The sequence below is a fragment of the Lissotriton vulgaris genome, chromosome 5 (genome assembly GCF_964263255.1).
Source record: "Lissotriton vulgaris chromosome 5, aLisVul1.2, whole genome shotgun sequence".
In the NCBI taxonomy this organism is placed as follows: domain Eukaryota; kingdom Metazoa; phylum Chordata; class Amphibia; order Caudata; family Salamandridae; genus Lissotriton; species Lissotriton vulgaris.
Genome location: NC_141693.1, coordinates 711,537,558 through 711,562,008, shown reverse-complemented (window position 1 = coordinate 711,562,008; position 24,451 = coordinate 711,537,558). Strand labels below are relative to the sequence as shown.

General features: G+C 48.0%; 1 protein-coding gene across 6 annotated transcripts in view; it reads left to right on the top strand.

The window, feature by feature from the left end:
* GBF1 (golgi brefeldin A resistant guanine nucleotide exchange factor 1) overlaps window positions 1-24,451 on the top strand; it is a 2,509,897-nt gene that overhangs the window by 568,693 nt on the left and 1,916,753 nt on the right. For all 6 annotated transcript variants that reach the window (XM_086922141.1, XM_086922138.1, XM_086922142.1 and 3 more), the window contains exon 11: window positions 13,914-14,076. In XM_086922141.1, coding sequence (XP_086778267.1) covers window positions 13,914-14,076 — 163 coding nt within the window. The remainder of the gene's footprint in view (window positions 1-13,913; window positions 14,077-24,451) is intronic.

Genomic DNA, 24,451 nt, shown 5'->3' with positions numbered 1-24,451 from the left:
CAATGGCATGGTAAATAACGAATTTCTGTGTACATGCACATCTGTGCATGTACACCTGTGCCAGGTGACACAAATACATGCCCTTAGGGCATGTATGTGTGCCACATGGCACACAAGCCAGAATTAGGGGTGCAACAGGGTGTCAAAGTGACACCCTGTCCCCCTTGACAAATCGGTAAAATTACCGAATCGGTATTTACCGATTCGGTAATTGCCATTGATTCCTATAGGCCTCAAGGCCCATAGGAAACAATGGCAATTACCGAATCGGTAAATACCGATTCGGTAATTACCGAATAGTACCGATTCGGTAATATTTAGAGAATTATTACCTACATGACATTTACCGAATTGTAAATACCGAATCGGTAAAATTCCGTATTTACGATTCGGTAAATGCCATTTACCTACATATGGCCCACAGTGAAGTTCCTCTCTCTGTATTTAGATCTCCCTAGCCCGCCCCTGGGGAAACAGGTTTGGCAACTGGTTTCCTCTCTCATCTCCCCAAGCCTAAACATTGGGGCAGCCCACTTTAGTCTCACCGTTCAGGAGTTAGCACAGCTGGAGGGGTCAGCGTGTAATCCTGCACTCGCCAATGTGGCGACCAAGTATTTCCCCAGTAAATAGGGTGTTTTTGCATGTTTACTGTCAGGATGTGTAAACTACGTGACCTGTTGTGGCATATTCTGCACCCTGTTTTAGAACTTGGTTGGCCTGCCAGAGGGCTGATTTGCGCAAACGTACAGGGGAAGTAGTAGCTTTGCTATAGCTTTTAATGGCTAATTCAGGTTAGCAGTGGCAGACTGGGGGCACATTTTTGGGGGTAGCTCCGGGGGTGGCACAACCATTGCATTCAAGCTTTGGGGTATCCCTCTAACTTAGATGCCCTGACTACAAGGATACCATTTACTATAGACTTCAGGTAAGTTTGCCATCTGCAATTGGGAACAGCCAATTCGGCATACACTTAAGTGTCAGGGCACTGAAGTTTGATCAGCAGGCCTCACTGCACTGCAATTCGAAAAACCAGCCGCATCAGTCGAAAAACTTGGATATGACCTTTCAAAATGAGGCATTTCCTTACAGTTATACTTAAAAGAACTCATGGTAAGCATACACTTACATGTAACTGTGCCTTGCAACAATTGTAGCATATCTTCAAAACCATAAACGTCAGTCCCTTCTCTTTATAGTGGTCATTAAGGCTTTTATGAAGAACTCATGGTAAGCATACACTTACATGTAACTGTGCCTTGCAACAATTGTAGCATATCTTCAAAACCATAAACGTCAGTCCCTTCTCTTTATAGTGGTCATTAAGGCTTTTATGGAAAGTTTAAAGATAATATCTGCAACAGTTAGTTAGTTGTAGGTACCTTACCTCAGAATTTCCCCCAGGCATCAGACTGGATCCGGAGATTTTTTTTTTTACCAGCACCCTTGCACCTCGGTAAGTGACGTTGGTCTACTCCACGTCCGTCATCAGCGTCATGATTGCCGGGATGACGTTGCAGTGCCTGCTTAGACGCCACCCCTGCGCGCTGACGTCCGTTCTTTCTTTTCTACACTAGCCTACCGCAGATCCGGAGAAAGCTACCACTTAGCTGTTTCTTGGCTAACATTTTTGTGGCTTTTGTTGGCATCTTTTTGAAGTCTTTGACTCCAGGTGCGCGATGGATGTCCCAGCGTCGGATCGGTTTCAAGTCCTGCTGGACTTGCCTCAAGATAATGTCAATGGCGGAACCGCACCTCGTTTGTTTGTGGTATCTGAAGCACAACCACGACATAAAGTCGTGCTCAGACTGCTGGACCATGCACTTGAAGACTTTGTGGGAGCAGTCCCAAAAGTTGTTGAAGGCCCCGGTGGTCAGCTCTGCGTCCTTCCTGGTCTTGTTCGAGAGGGTCTCAAGACTGTTAGTGGAATCCCCACTCCTCGTCACACTTTTACGTTGTTTAGATAAGTGAAAACACAGGAAGAAGGCGAAGAAGCATAAGCTTGCTTCACCTTCTCCCAATTGGTCGGCTGATGTTATGTCGCACTAGGAGCGTCATCGGACAAAGGCTCCATCTCGGGAGCCTTTTTCAGAGACAAATCCTTGCCTCTCATCCTTTCCCAGAGCCGCAGCATCCCCAGCCCAACTTAAGCAATTCTACCAGGCCTTACACCCAGTCGTTGGGCAGCCTGACTCCGCAGGCGTTCCTTCGGGCCCTGCGGTCGGGGTCGGGTCCTGGGTCTTCGATTCCAGCGGCTTTGGCCCCAGCAAATACAAGGAGATGATGGACTTTACAGACACTCTCGGCTAGTCACAGATCTGAGTTGAATCCATCATCGTTCTTTAACTCACTTTGCCAGGGCAGGGCCCCCACTGATCCATTTCCATATCCAGATCGGCACCGGTCAATCTTACTTGACCTTCCCCAGCACCGATCCCGAAGACGACACCCCTGGCGTCGACCATACTCCCTGCTGATGCTGCCCCCATCCTCATCCCCAGGTTGGACCTTGAGCTGGGCCAACGTTGTTCAACGTCGGAACCAATGCTGGAGGGTCATTTTATTCACCTGTTCAACACTGGTATTTCCTATCGACCAGAGGGTGGTGATGAGGACCCTTTAACTGACCAGCTAGAAGAACTGGACTGGCAAGAGGACCCAAGTGATGCCAGTAGTCTGGACACCTCACCAGACACTGGTTTGCTTTCTCCCCCTACCATGACTACGGATGAAGGAGTGTCCTGCACTGTGGCGGTGAGTAGGGCGGTCGAGGTCTTGGGCCTTGAGCTCCCTTCAATGGCAGTCAGGACTAACATCCCGACAGTTGCTTCAGCCTGCGGCTTCCTCTTCTGAACCCCCTATTGCTGTTCAGTGATTCCCGCACTGATGTCCTTCTGGGCACTTGGTCCAAGCCTAGCACAGGGGCTCCTGTGAAGAGGACAATTGACCACCGCCACAACCCAGCCCCATGCGACCCAGTGTTCTTGACCCAACACCCTTCCCCTAAGAGCTTTGTAGTACAAGCCTTTTCTTCTAAATGCACATTTCCTGCTGCCCCTCCAGATAGGTAATCTAAAAAGCTGGACCATCTTGAGAAGCGAATGTTCTCTTTCTCTAGCTTGGCACTGTGGTCGGTGAAAAATGAGTGCCTCTTGAGCCGCTACTCCCATACCATCTAGGATATGGTTGGGCAGGTGCTGCCTTAGTGCCTGCACCGCCTAATTCACCATTAGATGTGGACTGGACACCACAAACTCACTGGGCAGAACGATTGCCACATCTGTAGCCCTTGGGTGCTACGCCTGGTTGAGGACATCTGTTTTTTTATTAGGTATGCCCATTAACTTTGATGGACATGTCCTTTGATGGGCCTCAACATTTTGACGACGAAGCAGACTCTGCACTGGAGCGCTTTAAAGATTCTAGAGCTATGGCCAGATCTTTGGGCCTCACGTAGTCTTCTCGGCCATTCCAGTCTGCTTTTCGCTCCATTCGTAGCTACGGAAAGGGGCACCGAACCACGTCCGGCCCAGTCTAGCCACCTGTTCAAAGATGTGGGGCCCAGCGACCTCACGGGTCTGGGAGCCAGCAGGCAGGGCCAGTACTCCCTCCTGCAGTCTCCAAACCTTCCAAATCAACGTTTTCAGGGCTCAACGGACAGTTAGAGGCCGGATTCGTCATCACCTCCACTGGCAATCCATCACGCAGGACAGGTGTGTTTTGGAAATTGTCTGAAGGGGCTACAACTCCCTCCATCCCACCATCTTACGAACGCATATCGAAGAATTATTTGCACGTCTCCGCTATCTTGGCCAAGGGAGCTATAGAGAGGTCCCTGTACCAAAAATAGGCAGTAGTTGCTGTTCCAGCTACTTTCTTGGGCCCAAGAAGGACAAAGGCTTACGTCCTTTTCTTGATCTCAGGACCCTCAACCACTTCCTCCAGAATGAGAAGTTCAAGATGCTCACGTTGGCTCAGGTTCAGTCTTCTCTCGACGCCGGAGACTGGATGGTGACAGACTTGCAATACACTTATTTACATATTCCTGTCTTGCCAGCCCACAGATGATATCTACAGTTTACGGTGGGCCATGAGCACTTCCAGTGCACTGTGCTCCCCTTTGTCCTTACCAGTGCTCCTTGGGTGTTGTCAGAGGTGATGGCGGTGGTCGCAACTTATATGCGCAGATCAAAGGTTCCAGTCTTCCCCTATCTCGACGACTGGCTGTTAAAGGCCGGTTCGCCCCAGGCTGTCGTCTCCCACCTCCAGAATACGGCGGACCTCCTGCACTGGCCGGGGTTCACTATAAACATGCCGAAGTCACACCTGAACCCCTCTCAGACGCTCCCTTTCATCTGAGCTGTTCTGGACACAGTGCAGTTTGAGGCCTATCCTCCCGAGCAGCAAGTCCAGGATATTCAGGCTATGATATTGATGTTATAGCCTCTAGCCTGGATTTCGATGAGAATGACTGAGGATGCTGGGCCTCATGGCCTCCTGCATCCTGCTAGTAGATCATGCCATATGGTATATGCGGTCTCTGCAGTGGGACCTGAAAAATCCCGAAGTTTCTTCCAAAAGATGTATCCCCATTCCACTCAAACCAATCACTTGACCTACCCGTCTTTTTCCCGAAACCAGAGGCTGTTGCAGAAAGAGCACTTCATATACTTGACGTTAAAAGAGTACTGATGTATTACATTGATAGGACTATACCTTTTAGGAAAACACAACAGCTTTTGTTGCTTTCTCAAACCCTAGAAAGGTAAACAATTTCCAAAGCAGTTATTGCGAGATGAATAGTCAATTACATACGGATATGTTACATTAAAGCCAAACAAACGTTATCAACAGTTGCAAGAGCACATTCTGCCAGGAATAAAGGTGCTTCTATGACCTTTCCAGGTTACATTCCGTTTGCTGGTATTTGCAAGGCTGCTGCATGGACAAATCCACACACATTTACTAAACAATATTGTGTGGATGATCAAGAAGGACAATGAGCTCTTGTTGGTCAAACAGTCCTACGCACCCTAAAGCCACTGAGAGGAAAATTGCTTTACAGTCCTTGCATAGCATGTGTGCCTGCAGCCAACACATGCTACAAATGGAATCTGTTACTTATCTTGTAAGTGTCTGTCTGTCTGTCTGTCTATCTCTCTATCTCGCTCTATCTATCTATCTATCTATCTATCTATCTATCTATCTATCTATCTATCTATCTATCTATCTATCTATCTATCTATCTATCTATCTATCTATCTATCTATCTATCTACCTACCTACCTACCTACCTACCTACCTACCTACCTACCTACCTACCTATCTACCTATCTACCTATCTACCTATCTACCTATCTACCTATCTACCTATCTACCTATCTACCTATCTACCTATCTACCTATCTACCTATCTACCTATCCATTGAATATGCGCATTCACTTGAAGAGGAGGAGGCTAGGGCCACATCAGCAACTAAAGACTTCTTCAAGAAAGTCAAGCATTAGCTGGCAGGAGTGTGCATAGCATGTTAATCTGCAGCGCTACATGCTATGAATAAATACGTACAAGGTAAGTAACATGCTTCTTCTTGTGGATACTCTAACCACAGTTCATCACCACCCTGCCACCTCCCTTTTCTGTGGAATGTACTCTTTTCCATCTAAATAGGTCTCATGTGGAAACTCTGCACACTGATACGAAAAATGTGTTTTTGGGCTGCGAGTGTGAGAATGGTGTCTAAACAGAAACTGACTTTAGTGCGTTTGGATGGTGCCTATATGCAGCTCCAATCATCACTTCCACGCTTGAGTGGAGTGGAGTGGATGTGGAGCCACATGATGCTACCTACTGGTTCTTGGTCTCCACTGAAAAATATTTACATATGCAGTCTGGCACCTGGGGATATTTTAACGGTGAGGATTCTGCTATTAAATAGAATGTCCACCAGAAAGAACTTGACCAAAGGTAAGTAATTTTTTTTAAGGTATTTCTTTCTTGGGCCATTATTTGGTTTCCTATAATTGCAAACATTTCTTTTGAGGTGCACATTGAAAATTATAATCCTTTACATAGTGCCTATCCGTTCAGCCTTTGTTGTTGAAAATGCTTAATGGTTTGGCTGGCTAAGTAGTCTCTGCCTACAGAACCTTGCAGAGTAACCAGTGTTAATATTTGGCATAAATGTAACCCTTAGAAATGATATGTTCAAGGCATGGGTGGCTGTTCATGCACATGCTGTGTATACTCCTGCAATGTAGTGTTGGGCCCTGATATGTGCAAGTTGTTTTTCTTCAAAGAAGTCTTCTCAAGTCATAGGTATCATGACTCCACCTGTGGCTGGTAATGCGCTTGGGCATCAGCTTAATTTTTAGAATGTTTTCTTTAAGCCATTGGGTTCGGATGTGTCTTTTTGAGCTCTGGATTGACACTGTTGCAGTTCTCTCTTCGGTTTTCCTCTGTTCCTTTCCTTCCTGTCGGTAATGTTTGCTATTGCGGCCTACTTTTTTCGCAATGTCTCGACACGCTCAGCTTTGTTTAGGGGCAGGCATCAGGCTGACTTTGACCCAAGAAGGGATTTCGCCCTTCGGGCCTTCCCCGCCTTTTGCTCTGTGATCAACATGCTTTGCCTGTGATGGACCAGTTTTCTTTTTGCTACTGTTCTCTGTGTCACACTAAATACGCCAGGGACGATCTCTATCAGGTCTGCAACCTCGCCCAGAGCACGTCGAGGCCTCCTGCGATGCCTGCTGCATATATTCCGTTTGAAGGAGTCTCATTGAGAGTGCTAGGCTTATTGCTTGGAAATGTCTTACAGAAATTGAGCCAACACCCGAAATCTCTTCGGCACCAAGGACTTCGAGGGGGAACATCATCTGGAGTCATCGGAAGCTGAGTAGAAGGCCTACTCACCCGACGTAAGTTCTGGATCCGACCTGAAAGTTTAAGACTTTCCACTCGCTCAACTGGTCATTAGTGCTGTTCCTCTACCCCTACCCCCTCGACACCACTCACACTCCAATCGGACTCCCGCAACCCCCAAAGAGCCAAACAGCCGCTCTCGAGCTTTAGAGATAGGCTACCGCACCTCCACTTCCTTTGGAAAATGTAGGCACTAAACATCCTCTTCACACACCATTCCAAGCCACAACTTGGTGCCAACGAAAATTCTGAGGCCAATGCACTCAGCACCGACTGCATTCTCCTCAGTGACAAAACGCCCGTCAGATTATAAACCCACGGCACCAAAGCCCTACTTGGTGCCGACAACCTGTGTACTGGCACCAAGATCCTCTGCACTGAAACTGGTATCTTCTGTTAGCTCCGTGAAACTTGTCCTACAGAAACTTAAGTGGAAGTGATCTGCGTGAGACAAGTGCAGTGTGTGGAGTCCTCTGAGTCCTTGGACTGCCAGGATGTAGCAGCCGCAGTGGGGAAACATCGCCAGGTTGGCAGTCACCAGGCAACGGCGGAGTGATGCGGCACAATGCCTCATAACTGCAAAAGTTGCAGGGCAACTTAATGGCTAGAGACTCTGCTCCACCCAACTTCACGGAGGTGGCCAGCATTAGGCCAGTTCGGTTTGCGAGTCAGCAAGGGCCCCCGCCTGCACTCCTAACTTTGTCCCGTGCAGCAGTTGCAGGTGCTGCATATCAGTACCTGTCCCTCTCTGCCAGACCAGTCAACCCCCGCAGTTTGGGGTAAGGGTGAGCCCAGAGGAGCAACAAGGAGTTAAGGAGTCAAAGGAGATGTAGTCAGACAACCCCAGTTTACTTCTCCATAATCTGGACCGTCCCCCTAACTGCGCAAGGAACTATTGAAGGAACATTGGAGGAGCACCAGAGGACAGCAGGTAGGCTTTTCTGGGTCAGTCAGGCCCTCTATAGCCAAGAGAGGTCTCCTGGACACCAACTAAAAAAAGAGACCTGTTGTTATGCACCAGGGTATAACTAGACTAATCCAACTCTAACCATGGGGATCCTTAATTACTCAAGATACTCCGCAGCCCCAATTAGTCACCTTCTACAGCTCCCTCAGTATACAGAGTTGAAGGTTAAATCGTTCATACGAGTGGGAAGGAGGAAGATCCATTTCATTAAGATCTATACTACTAGGAAGGCAACGGTAGCATCAAGGGCAGCATCAAGGGCAATAGGATCTGTAAAGCACCCACCCTCTGTCACCAACATTGGAGAGTCCCAAACGCCCCAAGCAAGAGCAAGTGGGAGAAGTTGGCGCAATCAGCTTAAGTTACACTTATTGCACGATGAGGTCAGAAAGAGTAAGGAAAGAATCAATAAAACACCACAAAAAGCCCAGTGCAGAATTCACCACAGAGCCTACGGACACAGGGGTGGTTTCAACATCCCTTACTTCAGTACAACACTCCTCACCCCTGGTCACTCAGCCTTTTTACCTCTGCTTTTCAGAACAGGACCCACATATCCTTGGTGCATAACATTAGTGGAAACAGTAGTGGGAACTTTAACACCACCGGATAAACTAAATACCCAAGACAAGAGGCGCGGAATAACAGCAGTCGATGCACCTAAGAGGACACTGAGAGATTACTTTTAAGAAAAGCGCCATAAAACCACCATCAACAAACGTCCACAGTGAAATGACTGCATCGCTTATACACTCCACTCGACCACACCAGTAAGCAGACCAGGTGCAAATAAAAGTACAGACCATGATTCATGAGAAAACCGAAGTGCAGGGCCTTCACTTACACCTAGAGGGTCTCCTAAAAACGGAAGAACATTCCACACCAAAAAATCTCACGTCAAGCCTGACTCTTCAGTTAAGTGATTAAATTCTTCACAAGCCACTAACTCTGCAAATTCAAAATGCACAAGGTTCTTCCCCAATCACCATATCAAGTGAGGATTCCCACTCTAACTTGAAGTTTATCCCCGCACCAAAAATCTAATTTACAAACTAATACTATTGAATTAGCTGGGAGCAAAAATATTCTCAGTCCCCAAGCAGCGCAATGTACCAGGTCATCACCTGGTAATATCAAATTGTAGACTCCAACAATTTCATCAGAACCTGCTAGACACAACCACCCTGAAATAAAGCAAGATGTGCCTAACAATAGTTTCCTACTAGATCTATCCTTCATTCAGGCAGATTTTAATAGGATCCTGGATCCTCAGGAAGTTCGCGACTCGGCTGTGACTGAGCCTAACGCACTTTGGCCCCAACTTCTGCAAACTCTCCAATCCGCAGTAACCACATTAAACTATCATTCGGATAAACTTGACCTCCAAGTCAACCTTTTTAACATACTTGCTGTGTACACTGCAAGGATCGACCACAAACTGGAAGAATTCCACAAACTCATCACAAAAGCACAATCCAATGCCAAAAATGTAAAATCTGTATGTTGTTGTTCCCAATAATTGACAGTCTGTTCTCTCTCCCTCAGTTCCTTACCATAGTCTTAACGGAAATTAGGAAATCACCAGCATCCAGAAAGGACTAACCTCCAACCAGCATTTTTATTCAAGTGCCACAGCTGCGCCAACAGTCTCCAAAGAGCATAGCGTGAAACAAGAAATCCACATAGGAAACATGAATTCTGGTGTGAGTACACTAATTTCGCAAACAGTCATTTCAGCGGCCGACCTGCTCCCTGAAAACCAAGCTGCAATCATGAAGTGTAGACCTCACCACCAAGATAAATCAGATAATAGGGACCTGCAGACCACGTCAAAGAAACACCCTCACTGGGCAAGGGGGCCTAGGGTTTGTTAGCTCAGACAACAGCACAATGAACAGTCCATCACAAAAACAGCTGAGCAAAAGGGAAAAAAAGAATTACGAATAAAGCTTAACAAGCACAGTGCTGTGATGCAAAATAAAATCAACTATTTTTTAAGAAACAAAAGTAATCAACCATCTGGCTAGACAAGCACAGTAGTACCAACAGCAGTTCGTCTCTACTATAACAACCAACCCCAAAACCCCAGTTGTGCCGACTGCAGTGTGAAATTTGCATCATGTCACCACAATGAGCTCAGGTAAGCACCCGGGAGCAGATGGAAAGCCCCATAGAAGAAATTACAATCCCAGTCCTTAGCAGGGCAAAAAAATTATTCTGAGCCAGTTTCTGATTTGAACCCCTTAGCACCTAGATTTGAAGTCCCAACACTTCCCCTGATCCCAGCAAGGAAGACTAAACTAAAACAGAGAACCGTTGTCAGGGAGAAACCCAACGACAAACTAAATCCAGGAGGCACGGACAGCCTTCGGATAACACTTGTAAGAAACCCAGATCAAGCAAACAAGTGTAAAATTGTTCTTAATAAGGCGGTCCCTTACCTTCACGGCGACCCTGATGGATTTCAGCAACGACCATCTACCAGAGAATTGATCAACCACAGAAAAAGGACAAGAGTACCACCATTGCCCCAGCACGGGATCCAGCTACAACAAATCCACCCTCTAAATTGTTATTTATTCCGGAGTACTCTAACAAAAGTCTGCATGACCTCATGAACAGAGGGAAATTCTTAGACTGTTCAAATTCATGCCGGGTTTGTGCAACCTGGAATCTGACTTAACATCGAGCCGAATCGACATTAATCACGTTAGCATCAGAGGCAATGAAGGAGCTGGTATTCTCAAAATCCGACCAATTTAACAGCTGGGGCATTAAAATATCTCCCACAACTGGAACACGGTACCCGTCGGTACTCGCAAAAACTCTGGTTCCTTCTCATTACTCTGGTAATCTCCCCTTTTCAATACTAAAATCTGCCCAAGGTTGAGTCATGCAGGAAACAATCAGCTAATAACAGCGAATTCAGTCATCATGATGGAACACTGGGCCTGGCTGCCAGTTGCTCTTTCTGTGGGTACCCACGATTGACAGAGCATTCATATTGGCCTTAAAGTGTGTTCCTGAAATATCAACAGCCTTACTGCGAAATCCCAATGAACATACACGATAAATTTTTTTTAAAAACACGCGATCATACTCCTCCAAGAAACATGGTTGGAGGCAAGTATCCCAATAGAAGGGTACCTGGAATTCTGGTCCCCCGCTTTAAGGTATGGCAGAACTATCGGTGGTCTCTCGAGATATGTTGCCGTCAAGTTAAATGTAAACATGAACCAGCTTGCATTTGAAGAAGAGTGGATCGACCGCATCAGGATCAGGAGCTCTAACTCCACCAAACAAATGCTCCTGATTAATGTATACATTCCACCAAACGCTAGGGAGAAAAGGGCCAAACTGGAACACCTGACCCGGATCACGTGTAACTTGAAGTGAATATGAGAGTACACCCTGTCTAATCTCAGGTGACTTCAATACCAACCTTTTTCAAGATCTCCCCCGATGAGCTCAACGAGTTATACCTGGGGAGTAAACAATATATTATGAAACAAACAAAACCCACCGGTAACCGATATATCAAACTAGGATAATACATGGTATTACAATTTAGCAGTCTGGGTTATACAACTTTGAAAAGTCGTTTTCCCCTGGATAAACCCCCGAACTGGACAAGAAAAAATGGTTACACTCAATCATTCTTAGATTTTACCTTACATACCAATGAAATGCTCTCTTTGACAGACAACTACACTATTGTGGCACGAGGAGAGAAGGATCATCGCCCCCAAGTAATTACTCTATCTTCCTGCATTGCTTGACACGCTGCAACAAGTTTAACAACAAGTGGAATCTTTACAGAACCGTACCAGGTTAAAAGTGACAGATTCCTCTACACCGACTATAATGATAGTGTAGAGGCCTGCTAGATGTAAGGACTAGTGACAAAATTTTGCCCACTGTAGTATGGGAGGCTTTAAGTCAATTATTCAATAAATTCCCATCCATTTGAAGTAAAACTACAAACTGGAACCAATCATTTGTTTCTGCAGAGACCAAAAAACCCTATGTAACTCCGCTATAAGACAAGCTCGGAAGCATCTGGGGTATATACAGCTATACAACAACTATAAGCAAGCCCAAAAAGCATTTAGGCAAGCAATATTACGAGAAAAACAAAAACGCTCTGAACAGTTTTGGACCAAATTAGTCTATGCAAGTAAAAAACCCAACCCAAAGGTATTCTGGTCTCTTGTGAATAGGAGGACACAAGGCCTAAGAAGGCAAAGCAGTGTAAACATTTGCAAAGATAAATGGGTATAATTCCTAATGGCTCATTTCAAAGTGATCAAAACGGAAGAGGGCCTACATGCTTAACCCATACCATCCGCCCTCTCGACCACCCCAAACCATCCGCAGCCCCCCTTGCGAACAACGCGCCCTGGAACATTAGAGCAATTAACAGACATGGCTGCCCAGACACAAGTCGCAACCAACACAGAAATACCTCTCCAGCAAGAAGAGCTTCTGTTTCAGGCATCAAAGGCACCAATGACCCAAACAGCACAAATTATAAGGAACTTCCAGTCGGACAGGGCCCCTGGGCCAAACAAACTTCCTCAGGCCCTGTATAAGGTAGATATCGAGTTTTGGGCCAAAGACTTGGCACCTTTATTCTCCTACTGTTGTTTCAGTCAGCACATTCCAGAGTCCTGGCGTGGAGCCATCATCCGTCCAATTTTCAAAGGGGGCACGAGATCCGACTCCAAAAATTACCGGATGCAAAGTCCCTGTCTTGGACTTCTGGCAGAAACAACATGGGCCTTGCTGCACGCGTTCCACAAGCACTACTGCCTGGACTGTCAGGCCCGTAGGAATGGGCACTTTGCCTGCTTGGCCCTGCAGGACTTTCTGGTTTAATTCATGTTGGCAGATGAACATCAGGAGGTTATTGCTCTGGTATCTATTATAAGTTAAGTAATCTGCAGCTAGAAGTCTCTATCCGATGAACAAGTTACTGCGCTTCAATAATACCTTATCGGATAGAGACTCCATCTAGCCCCAGATTCCTTACTCTCACACCTGTTTTCTCTGCTCTGCAAACTGATTTCATATCAAAGGGCTGTTCCCCTTTTCAGGGCCCTACTTCCACACATCATTGGTCAATGTTCTTTGTAGCTCCTCGCTTCTGAAGTTAAAATTCGCCAAAAGAAACTGATATCAGTTTGCTGAGGCTGGTGCCTATTAAAACACAGTGCACGCCATTTCCAGCACAGACAACACCATTCCGAGCCGAACTACTGCTCCTGAAAAATTTCTGGTTTCAGTCAGATTTCCAGGGATAATTCTAAGGTATGGAATATGCAGCTAAATAGAGTATCTACCAGAAAAGGCGTTACTGAAGGTCAGTAACTTGTTTTTCTTCCACAGGTACCCTTGGACGCTTTGTGAAATCTCAGTACTATTCTCGCAGGATTTGATGGACTTCCCATTGAACCCCTCCATTCATGCCCCTTTCAATTCCTCGCCTGGAAAGTCGACATTGCCATCACCTCACTCAGGTGTCCATGAGCTCCAAGCCTTAACTTTGGAAGAACCTTTCTTTCAAGTTCAGAGGGAGAGGGTTGTCCTTTGTGCAACCCATAAGTTCCTCCCTAAAGTGCTCTGCCCCCTTCCACCCTAACCAGTTTATAGAACTCCCAGTTTTCTTCCCACAACTGACTCCGTTGCAGAACGGGCTCTACATTCATTAAGTGTTGCTTCATCTCCATCCTCACCCGCTAAGCGGAATACTAACAATCTAACAGTGGAGACGATGCACATGTGCATTACTAGCAAGAGGTGGAGTCACACCATCTTGTGACTCGAGAAGAATTTTTCAAAGAAAAACAACGTTCACATCTCTGAGCCCAGCACTAGACCACTGAACTAAACCACACTCCATGCCACAAACCCATATTTACAGGATAATTAACATTTCATTTTCATTCCTCCCAAATGCTTTGATGTATAGTTGAATATTTTCACAATGTTATGCTTTCTCTCTTTATCCTATTTACTTGTCGAAAGGCTGGTGTATTGTGGAGAGATAAGACACATTCTGCCTCAGTAGAGTCCATTCCAGAAGTCTTGGAAGACAATTCATCAATGACAGAAGATTCCTCTTCCGTTCATGATATGGAGTATGTGAACCCAAGGGGAGTGAGGTTTACTCAGTCCTCCCAAAAGGAAGGTGAGTCATACATGCAAAATAACTTCAAAGCCAAACATTTATCATGTGCCTAGTGCTATGTAATGGATACTTCACTCATTTATTTCATCTTAGATTATTCTCTTTTTAGAATTGAATAGTGAAAATCGGTTTTGGAATGTGTAACACTAAAGCATTGATGCTATGGAACATAAAGTTAAAAACAAAAGTGAGGTTCATGCAGGGTAGAGTTCCAGCTGTATTGGTGTTTTAGGTACCTTTTCAAAGTGCCAATGGGAAAAAAGCAGACCAATACGGTTATGCGTAAGAGTAACATTCTCAGGATCAAGCATCCTGTGAAATTGATACTCAGCAGCTGCCTAATTATGATTACATTATAGTACCTGGAGCTGTTCATTGGGAGGGTGGGATGCCATTCTTTCTGGCATCTAAAGCGTAGCCATAGTCTCCCCCATGTTTTCAAAAATTAATTGGGAAGTGTATTTTTGTCTCTTGTGCTAACATCTACATGAGAAGGCCCGATTCCTGGTCCACTGGATCAGTGAGTTTAGGAAACCATCTATGTAAGTTTTACACTAACTCAATAAGTAACACAATAACTCAGGTGTAGTAGTGTGGATGCCATATTCTGTGACAGCAGGGCAAAATATAACCATACAGGGGATTCTGCTCTCAAAAAAAGTCTTATTGACAACAGGCTCATGCTCATAATGGGTTCTGCCTTGGAATGCATGATATTTGTGTAACTGTCTCTGTTCTGAACCCCGAGCAAATCCTCCCTCAAGGTCAGTGAAAAAGGATCACATTTGCTGTTCAAATTCTCCCTCTTTAATTGGTAGCCCGACAGTGGTGACTTACAGTGCCAACACCTATTGACAGTCTATGTAGGAATCGGCATGTCCGACTTCCGGTAACACCTTTCCATATGTTCCTTGTCCCTTTTGAGGGAGAGCTCTAACATTTTTTGCCCTGGGGATTTTCTTCCCCTACTGATGCCTCACTTGACATAGTGCCAGGCGCTCCATCCTCTAAATCCTCATTGGTCTATTCGTTCATCATGGGAAAAGCCCTGAACTCTCTGGAGATATCTCCTCATCTATGTCTTCTCTGCTCTCTGACACTTAAGTTGGGTTGGGGTAAGCACAGGCCCAAGAAGGTTAACCATTAAAAACCTCATACTGTCTGGGATCAAGTAACCACTAAGTGAAAAGATTTCACACCTTACACACATTACATTTTCTGCAATTTGCTACTTTTGGTGCCCAGTGTTAAGAAATCCTGCATAGGTGGGAAGCTTTCTACTACCTAGTTCCCTTATATTGGAATCAACTCCCCAGCCACCTCTGGAAATGTCCTGACTATTTACTTTTCCAAAAGCACCTCAAAACTGAGCTTTTCTGAAAACCTCTTCTTTACCTAACTGTAGCACCTCCGTAGCGTTGAGATATCTCTTTGGGGTTGATTCAGGCGCTTCACAAGCCATTAAATAAAAAAAATAAAAGTTGACCACTTTCAACTTTCCTCCCGAGGTCTGTGATGTTATCTAGGTAGCCAGGCGTCCCTCCACTAAAACCGTATACGCCTGTAGATGGAACAAGTTTGTAGCATGGTGGGCAGCAAAGGCTGTGGAGCCCCTCTTTGCCCCCCTTTCTGAAGTTATTCGCTTCATTCTTTCTTTGGCCCAGCAGGGCTCTGCTCTGGACACTCTGAAAGGGTATCTTTTGACCTTCCTTTGCCTGCCTTACCAGCCTTCACTTTTCAAGTCTTCTATTGTAAGTCGCTTCATTAAGGGCATTACTCACTTGTTTCCTCCAGCTCCTTTCGTGATGCCGCAGTGGGACTTGAACCTGGCTCTTACTTACCTTGTGTGCTCCTTTCGAGCCCCTACATTACTGTCCTCTCAGACTCTTGACCCTTAAAACTGCCTTTCTAGTTGCCATCATCTCTGCTCGCAGGGTAAGCGAGCTACAGGACCTTTCTTCTAAGCCTCATTTCCTAGCTGTTCATCCGGACAAAGTTGTCCTCCGCACAGGCCTTCTTTTCTTCCCAAAGTGGTTACTTCTTTCCATATAGGCCACCTTCTTCCCGCCTCCGCACCCTTCTAAAGAGGAAGAGAGGCTCCACCGTCTGGATACAAAACATGTGCTTTCGCACAAAACAATTCCGGGTAGATGACCATCTTTTTCGGTTATGTGGGCACAAAGAAAGGTCGGGCCATGCAAAAACGAATCATCTCCGATAGGTCGTTCTTTGCATCAAAATCTGCAATTCCTTAGCGAAAAATGAACCTCCAGTGGGGTTGTGTGCCCATTCCACCAGGGCAACTGCAGCCACTACTGCTTTAAGACCTGGAGTCCCACTTCTTGACATCTGCCAGGCAGCTACATGGGCTTCACTGCACATGTTTACCAAACACTAGGGGCTCATTCTACCCTAGCTGTTTTTGTTGGCTCAGGGGATATCACATTGGGCCTTTTGCATCTATGTTCTGCTTCTTGTTGATCATCTCTTGTGCAAGGACAAACTAGATGAGCATGGCTCATCCAAAAGTCTAATAGACCCCTGTGAATTTACTGATGGAGGACTTAGGAATTAATTTCCCAAGGGTGGCACTCCCACCATAGGTCTGTTTGCTATCTCACAAAGTGTAAAGTGCCAAAGCTTCGCCTCCAGGTACCCATATCCACAGTCTATGGGCAATGCACTATGGTTGCACTGATCTGGTATATTTATCAGCATTTTTCCTCCACTAACCCAGATTCCGTGTGTGGTCAGGAAAACGAGGCATGTGTCGACCTTCATTCTGGTGGCACCAACATGGGTGAGACAACCATGGTACTCCATGCTGCTGTAGATGTCAGTGCATCTGCATGAGAAATTTCCAAAGAGGTCAGATCTTTTATCTCCACAGCAGGGCCAGTGCAGGCATCCAGACCCCATACAGCTCAGTACAGTGATCTGGCACCAGAGGTCTTAGAGTTCTCTTACCTCAAACCTCTGGAAGAGTGGATGCAGATAGTGCGTAGGATATGCAAACCCACTGTATGCGGCTTCTGTGTTGTCAAATGGAATACTTGTCTACTACTGCATTCAGAAGCACATAGGTCCCCTTAAAGTGTGTATTTAGGAGCTATGTGTAGAGTGCGCAGTCTAGTGGTTAACGCTACGTCACCACATAGCGTGAACAACGGTCATTTCCGGTCGCGCGCAATCATAGCGCAAAGCGGCAGCGAGAGCAATCCGAGAGAGAGCAAGCTGCTCGGCGCTCTCCGTGTGGGGATAATTATAGTGTATAATTATATGCTAATAAATATATTGAACCACAAGCAGTACAGTGTCCTGTCATCCCTGAGGTGCAACACCACCTCTACACTAAGCTACTTGTTATGTTTACAGAACACATAATTAGCATGCAACTCTATCTGTTTATATCTAGCTCTGGTTGTAGCCTACATGCAAATTAGGGAACACTTTTCACTCTTTAAAATTCCTGTACGGGGCGTGGCCAATATTGCAGTGTGAGCATATGTACGGATCTGTCGCTCCCGCCGATGGCCCTTCAAAGCACCGGCTAGTAGCTGTTTTCAGCTGTCAGACGACCACTTACCTGCTCCGGCTTGCGAGATAGAGCCTCCAGAGGACGCCCACCGGTGAGAATTTAACAGCCGAGGCCCGCTCTCCCGCAGGGCTTGGGAAAACGGCGGGTACGAGGGGAAGGAGAGACTGCTTCTCGGCACAGATTGGCAAGGCGGCCCCCTCTCCTGAGGGCGCTGGGATTCCTGTTGGTCCTCTTTGGCCCGAGCTCGACTTTAGAGCAGCAGCGGCCGGGGCTGTCGACCCCCGCCCGCCATTTTGTGACCGCTTGACCGGGAAGCTGGTTGGGGGCCCGGGGTCCATACGGAGCCCTCCCGCCCCCGTGGTTGCCAATCGGGCCCACTCCCCCCCCCAGGTGCAGCGCTCTGGCACGGGAGTCCAAGTGAGGTGGGGGAGGCGGAGGTGAGTGGCAGTCGGCCTCCAGGGGACGAGCTATTTTCCCTGTTGAGGTATCTGGGACATTAGCAAAGCGGGACACTCCCAGCACCCACAGCGGATCACCCATCGACGCTCGGGCTCCAGCCCCGCCCGGCACGTAAGAACCGAACAGTTACCGCAACATAGAGCGCGGCTGGGTAGGGGCACCTGTCGGCCATCTTGAGGAGGCCCGGTGCTATCCCGCTCACGGATCAGGTGATTCTTGGGCTGGTTGAGGTCCCAGGCGATTATAGGGACTCTCCCGCCCTAGGGGGCGACTGCTGTGGGGCGGAGGCTCACTGAGAAGGGGAGCACCGGGGAAGCCTTGGAAGTTGGGTGGCCAGAAGGTGGTGGGGTCGGGCCTCAGGCATAGAACCCACACGTCCTCAGGGGGAGCAGGCATCTACAATTGGGGACCCACAAGTGCCGCAGAGATCATGGGAATGGTGCCGGGCCGGCGGTGGGGCAGGACCCGATCCGCTACTTTGTAATACGGTCTCCACCACCCGGTGGACGTAGGAGGACACTTTCAACCCTGGGGTGGCAAGTTGCAGCGGCGGTGGTCTGATCACTGGCAGAGTACCACAACAAGGAGACACCTGGGATAGGAGACTTTAGAATATCTTTCAGGGCAGTGGAGGGACTTTGTAGTGCCACCTCCCTACATCAGATGTCACAGCCCATTGCCCCCTGCCACCCAATATGAGATCCCGCCAATGAGCGTAGTCCAGGAGGGTAACCTAGGCGCGGACTTGTCACGGCGTCGTTGCATCCTCGCGCCCCACCCTCAAGAGACTTCACCGGTCACAGAGAAGCTGGAGCCTAACATACAGACACACGTTCCAAACCAGCGAGAACCGCACCCAGCCACCCACACGCGTGGAGAGCCCGCTCAGGGTAATCTCAGTTGACTCAGCAATTGGTTCGGGGCACGACATGTCCTCCTCCCGAGGGCGTAAAGACAGGAGCCTTAAAGAACCCTTGCGCAGGCCGAGCAGCCCACTGGTGACATGTTGAAGGATTCCGATCAGGCAGCGTCGCCAGGGGGTGAAGGCAGGGATCTGATCACCGAATCTTTTCTGGAGTCCCTTTTCGTTGCGCTACGGGAGGATCCGAAAACCCTCAAGCGGGATCTAAAGGCAGAAATCAAAGATGTTTGCAGGGAAATGGAAGACATTGGAGAGCGAGTGGCCGACTTGGAGGAGAAGTGCGACGGGAGGGACGCGGAGGTGACAGCACTTCAACAGGAGGTCCTCAGAATCCATGATCAGCAAGTGGACTTAAAGTCACATCTCGAGGATATAGAGAATTGCTCTCGTCGCCACAACATTCGGATCCGGGGAGTGAGGACGGACGAGGAGGCAGGCGATATTTTCAAGTACACCAGGGAGCTCTTCAATCACATACTGAGCAGACCCCTGGAGAATGACTTACCGCTGGACAGGGCACATAGAGGGGGTCCCTCACGAGCTGCGACAGCCCCACCATCCGACATCCTAGACTGTGTGCAGGACTTCTGGACCAAGGAAGAAATCCTCCAAAAGGCGCAACAGCTGCATCCCCTGACATTACGTTGTCAAACTCTGGTTCTCTACCAGGACCTTGCTGCCCTCACCTTACAGAAACGGAGAACATTTAAGCCTATCACAGCGTATCTCCGACAACACAATATTTCATACAGTTGGGGTCATCCATTCCGGCTGGTCTTTCGTAAAGATGGCAAACTGTTTCAGCTGCGCTCCCTATCCGATGCCTGCCGTCTGCTTGGTGTGGACCCACCAGCCGAAAGCAGCAGAGATGAAGGGCCTAACAAGAAGCAGACAACAGAAAATCCAGCTGGCATCAACAGGGACGGCACCGCCGGCCGAGAGACCCCCTCCTGCTGAAATCTCACGGGTCAGATGTGTGCCCTTGAGGCCCTCCCCTGCGCGACTGACCTGGTCACAACACGGCTGACACCCATGAGCCATTTGGTTCGTTCTGAGAAGTCCATTGTGTACTCTGGGCTATTGGCAGGAGTGGGTCCACTTTTGTCCATGAAATTCCCCACATGTTAACTTCCTTCCGACCTTCGTGGGACGATGGACTACATGTGTACCTATTCTCCTTTTTCCTTATAGTTCTGCTTTTTGTGTTGGGAAGTTATTCTGACTCTCAGTTGGTAATGGGTGTTTTATTTTGGGGGGGTCCCTTGTCCACTCTTTTTATTTCTTTGTACGCTCTCGTTCAAGTAGGGCCTGGTTGTATAGGAACCGGCACGCACTCGCAGGGCAGGGGATCCTGGACCCTGCATACGGCCCATTGCCTCTTATTGATTGCATGACCCCCTCCACGCCTAAGATATTCACCCTGAATGTGAGGGACCTGAATAACCCGGTTAAACGCAAGGCGGTCTTATCCTGTCTGGAAGACTCCGGGGCAAACATATGCGTCCTCCAGGAAACTCACTTCTTGCCCAAGGACTGATACCGTATCAAATCCCCCAAGTTCCCAGTGCAGTTGTTTTCCTCTGGACCCACTAAAACAGCAGGGTGGCTATCTTGGGAGCGTGGGAGTTCCGGGGGGAAGTTCTTCACAAAGAAGCCGAAATAAAAGGGAGACTTCTCACATACCGCTTCATCCTGGGAGGCCTTACTTTCACTGTAGGCTCAGTATACAGCCCAAATGAAGGTCCTGAGAAATTTCTCCTCACTGCTCTTCGGGAAGCGACGGTCACAATGGATAGTAGGATTCTCTTGGGAGGTGACCTTAACATTGTTTTTGACAATACTGCAGATCTGCCCAGCGTACCAGTCATACGGGCGCATTATCTGTGGCCGGGCTCTCTCGCATACACAAACTAGACCTCAATGACATTTTTGCTCATCCCCACAGCCAGAAATTTTCCTATTACTCCAACGCCTGTAAGACATACTCCAGATTAGACTACCTGCTGGCTTTCACACCTCTGCAGTTGTTAGCTACGTCGGTGGAGTTGGAGACGGCCTCTCTATCGGACCATGCACCAGTTGTTGCCACCTTCACGTTCCCCTCCATGCATCGCTCTTCACAGGTTTGCGCCTCCGCGACACCCTACTACACCGTGCTGTGGTGGGTGACCAAATTTAGCCTTCTATAAAAGACTACCTTTCTCACAATATGACCACAGACACCTCACTCCCCACGCAATGGGCAGCACTTAAGGTGGTTATTCGAGGGGAGTTTGTGGCCATCTCGTCGGCGGAGAATGCAGAACGTAGGCACAAAAGGGACGATCTCTCTCAGAAGACGAAAGAATTAGAACAAATGCACCAGCGGACGGGAGCACCCCGCGTCTGGTACTAGCTCAAAGCTATGTGGCAACAGTTATCTGCTCTCGACCAGGATAGAGCAGCGTACGCAGCTCTCCAATTACAACATGCTTACTACGTGGGGGGCGACCGTTGCGGCTGCCTGCTTGCCCAGAAGCTCAGAGAAACAAGGCAGAAGCAGGGTGTGAGGGAGATACGGCACGAGGACAGAATGCAAGCCTCCTCAGACTCGGATATTGCAGAGGCATTTAGAGATGTTTATGCCCGCCTGTACGCAAGCTCCCCTCTCACCCCAGCGGATGGTGCTGCTTATCTTGCATGTGATGGCCTGCCAGCCCTGATGAAGTCGCAGGCGGACCATCTTGACCGCAACATTTGGGTTTAGAAGGTCATAGCGCCCATCTCGCGGCTTAAACTCGCCAAGGCTCCGGGACCCAATGGCTTTTCGGCCATCTTTTATAAAACGTTCTGCTCTCAGCTGGCCCCAGTGCTCACTAAGCCTTTTAGCTCATTTGCCGAACCAGGTGCGATACCTTCGGAAATGCTCGAGACCTCCATAGTAGTTATTCCGAAGCCCGGTAAGGATAAAACGGCCTATGGGGCGTATTGTCCCATTTCCCTCCTCAACATTGAACTCAAGTTATACACAGGGATATTGGCAGCTCGTCTCTCGCCCTATATGCCAGAACTTATTGACCCGGACCAAGCTGGGTTTATCCCACAACGGCAGATGAGCGCCAACACAAAACGGGTATTACACCTTATTGAGAAGCCTCCCGCACTCGAGACGAATTTATGTTACTTACCATCGATGAAGAGAAGGCCTTAAATCGGGTCCACTGGCCTCTCTTGGACAGGTTCTGGCTCGCGAGGGTCTGGGTGAGAGGTTCTGGAAGTTTATCCTTAACTGCTATCGATTTCCAACGTCCACGGTACGTGTCTATGGGCACACCTCTTCCCGATTCCCAATTGAGAGTGGCACGTGCCAAGCATGCGCCCTGTCCCCGCTTCTTTTTACCTTTTATATGGAGCCATTGGCCCGACGCCTCCGCACCCATTCTGAGATTTCAGGGATACGGTTTGGGTGTTATACCCATACGATCAATCTGTATGCGGATGACATTCTGCTCTCCTTATCGAACCCTCTTGTCGCACTACTGGCATGCCTCTCAGAGCTTGATGCATTCGCGTTGGCGTCGTGCTTTAAGGTCAACGTGGGTAAATCGATTGCTTTAGATCTCTCCCTCTCAGCTCCTACTCTTCAGAGACAGCACCCCATTCACACGACGACGTGGTCCCGTATCTGGGGATCTAGCTGGCCCCCTCCCTGGAGGAAGTCGTACATATTAACTACACCATGCTGCGGCGGAAGACACACGCATAACTGGGCCAGTGGAGGTATTATCCGCTCTCCTGGCTTGGTAAAATTGCAGCGATCAAAATGACTATTCTACCACAGATTTTATACCTTTTCCACACTCTTCGTCTCTGACCTCCACTGGATTGGATCAGACCGACCCAGTCAGAGCTGGCACGATTTGTGTGGAATGGCCCCAAACCCCGAATGAAGCAGGCCATGACGATGCTCCCTCCGGAGGCAGGGGTTTTGGGTGTACCCACCTCTTGTATTTTCAGGCAGCCCAATTTCGCCACTTAGTGGAGCCGCTTCGAGTCCGAAAAACATTGGCTCTTGTTGCTAAACCACTGCAGGGTGTCCCTTTCATGCACCGGCAGCACAGGCCGCCTAATCTCTACGGGTCCTGCATTACACAGGTCTTATTAGAAACGTGGGATCATACTGACATTAGACACAATCTCACCACTTTGCCATCTCCGCTCACCCCGTTTTTTGAGAATCCTGAATTTCAGCCAGGTATGAACGTTACGGCCGCGGCACAGTGGCGATCATCGGGCTGCCGCTCGGTGGCCCATCTATTTGACTTGGACGGAATCATCCCATTTCACCAGCTTAAATTAGAATACAGGCTCCCCGAGTCCGAAAGGCTTCGGTACTGTCAGATCCGTCACTGGGTCTTCCACTCCTAGATAAAGCCCATCGCCAGCAGGCTTCTGACCACATACGAAAAGTGGCTCGTTACACGTACATTGGATAAAAAACTTACCTCTGACCTTTATAAAATGCTCTTAGCCCGGTACACACACAAGTACAACGCCAGTCGGGACAAGTGGGAAAGAGACCTTGGCAGAACACTAACACACAAGGAGTGGGAAGGGATCTATTACAGAGGTCGCCATTCGGCCACCCACACTGACTGACGGAGACACTTACTAAACTTGTTACTTACTGTTATTATACCCCGGATAGGCTCCACATCATAGATCCTTTCAAGATGCAACACGCTGGAGGGGCTGCAGGGAGGTTGGTATGCTGTTGCATTTGCTCTGGGAGTGCACACACATCCAGACATACTTGACTCAAAACCTGGATGAAATTGACACTCCCTTAGATACGCAGATACCACGTTTCCCGGCCTATGTTTTTTTGGGCCTCTCAAACCCCGTGACCTACCCACTCAAATCTCACAGAGGCCGGCTAATGGCTATTGCATTGGGTTCGGCGGTGCAAAACTTTCTGATACACTGGTGCTCACCCCAGATCCCCACTTTCATTGGTTGGCTGCACTGCCTCTGGTATATCTTGGGAATGGAGAAGCTGACCCTGACGGCGGCAGGGCAAGGCTCCTAGTTTACCAAGCTCTGGCAACCCTTTCTATCCCTACTCGTGTCTGAATTTAGGGAAGTCACTTGCCCAAAGTATCTGCGCCTTTTGTGGACAGCTGACTGAGGAGCCTACGGGGGAGGCTTGAATTTCGCAACGAGAGATTCACACAGTTCACTTTTAACTCTTTATTTTTGATGGACAAGGGAGGGGGTGGGGGGAGGAGGGAGGGTGGGATTTGCTTCTCATTGGTTGTATGTTTTGTTCTGTTATTTCTTCACATGCTTTTCGCATAAATCAGCCTGCTGACTTGGCTCGTAATACATACACCTTCCAAGGGCCATGCCGCAGTGTGTGAAAGTGGAATGCATTGTATGTTGAGAAAATTGCAATAAAAGATTTAAACCATAAAATT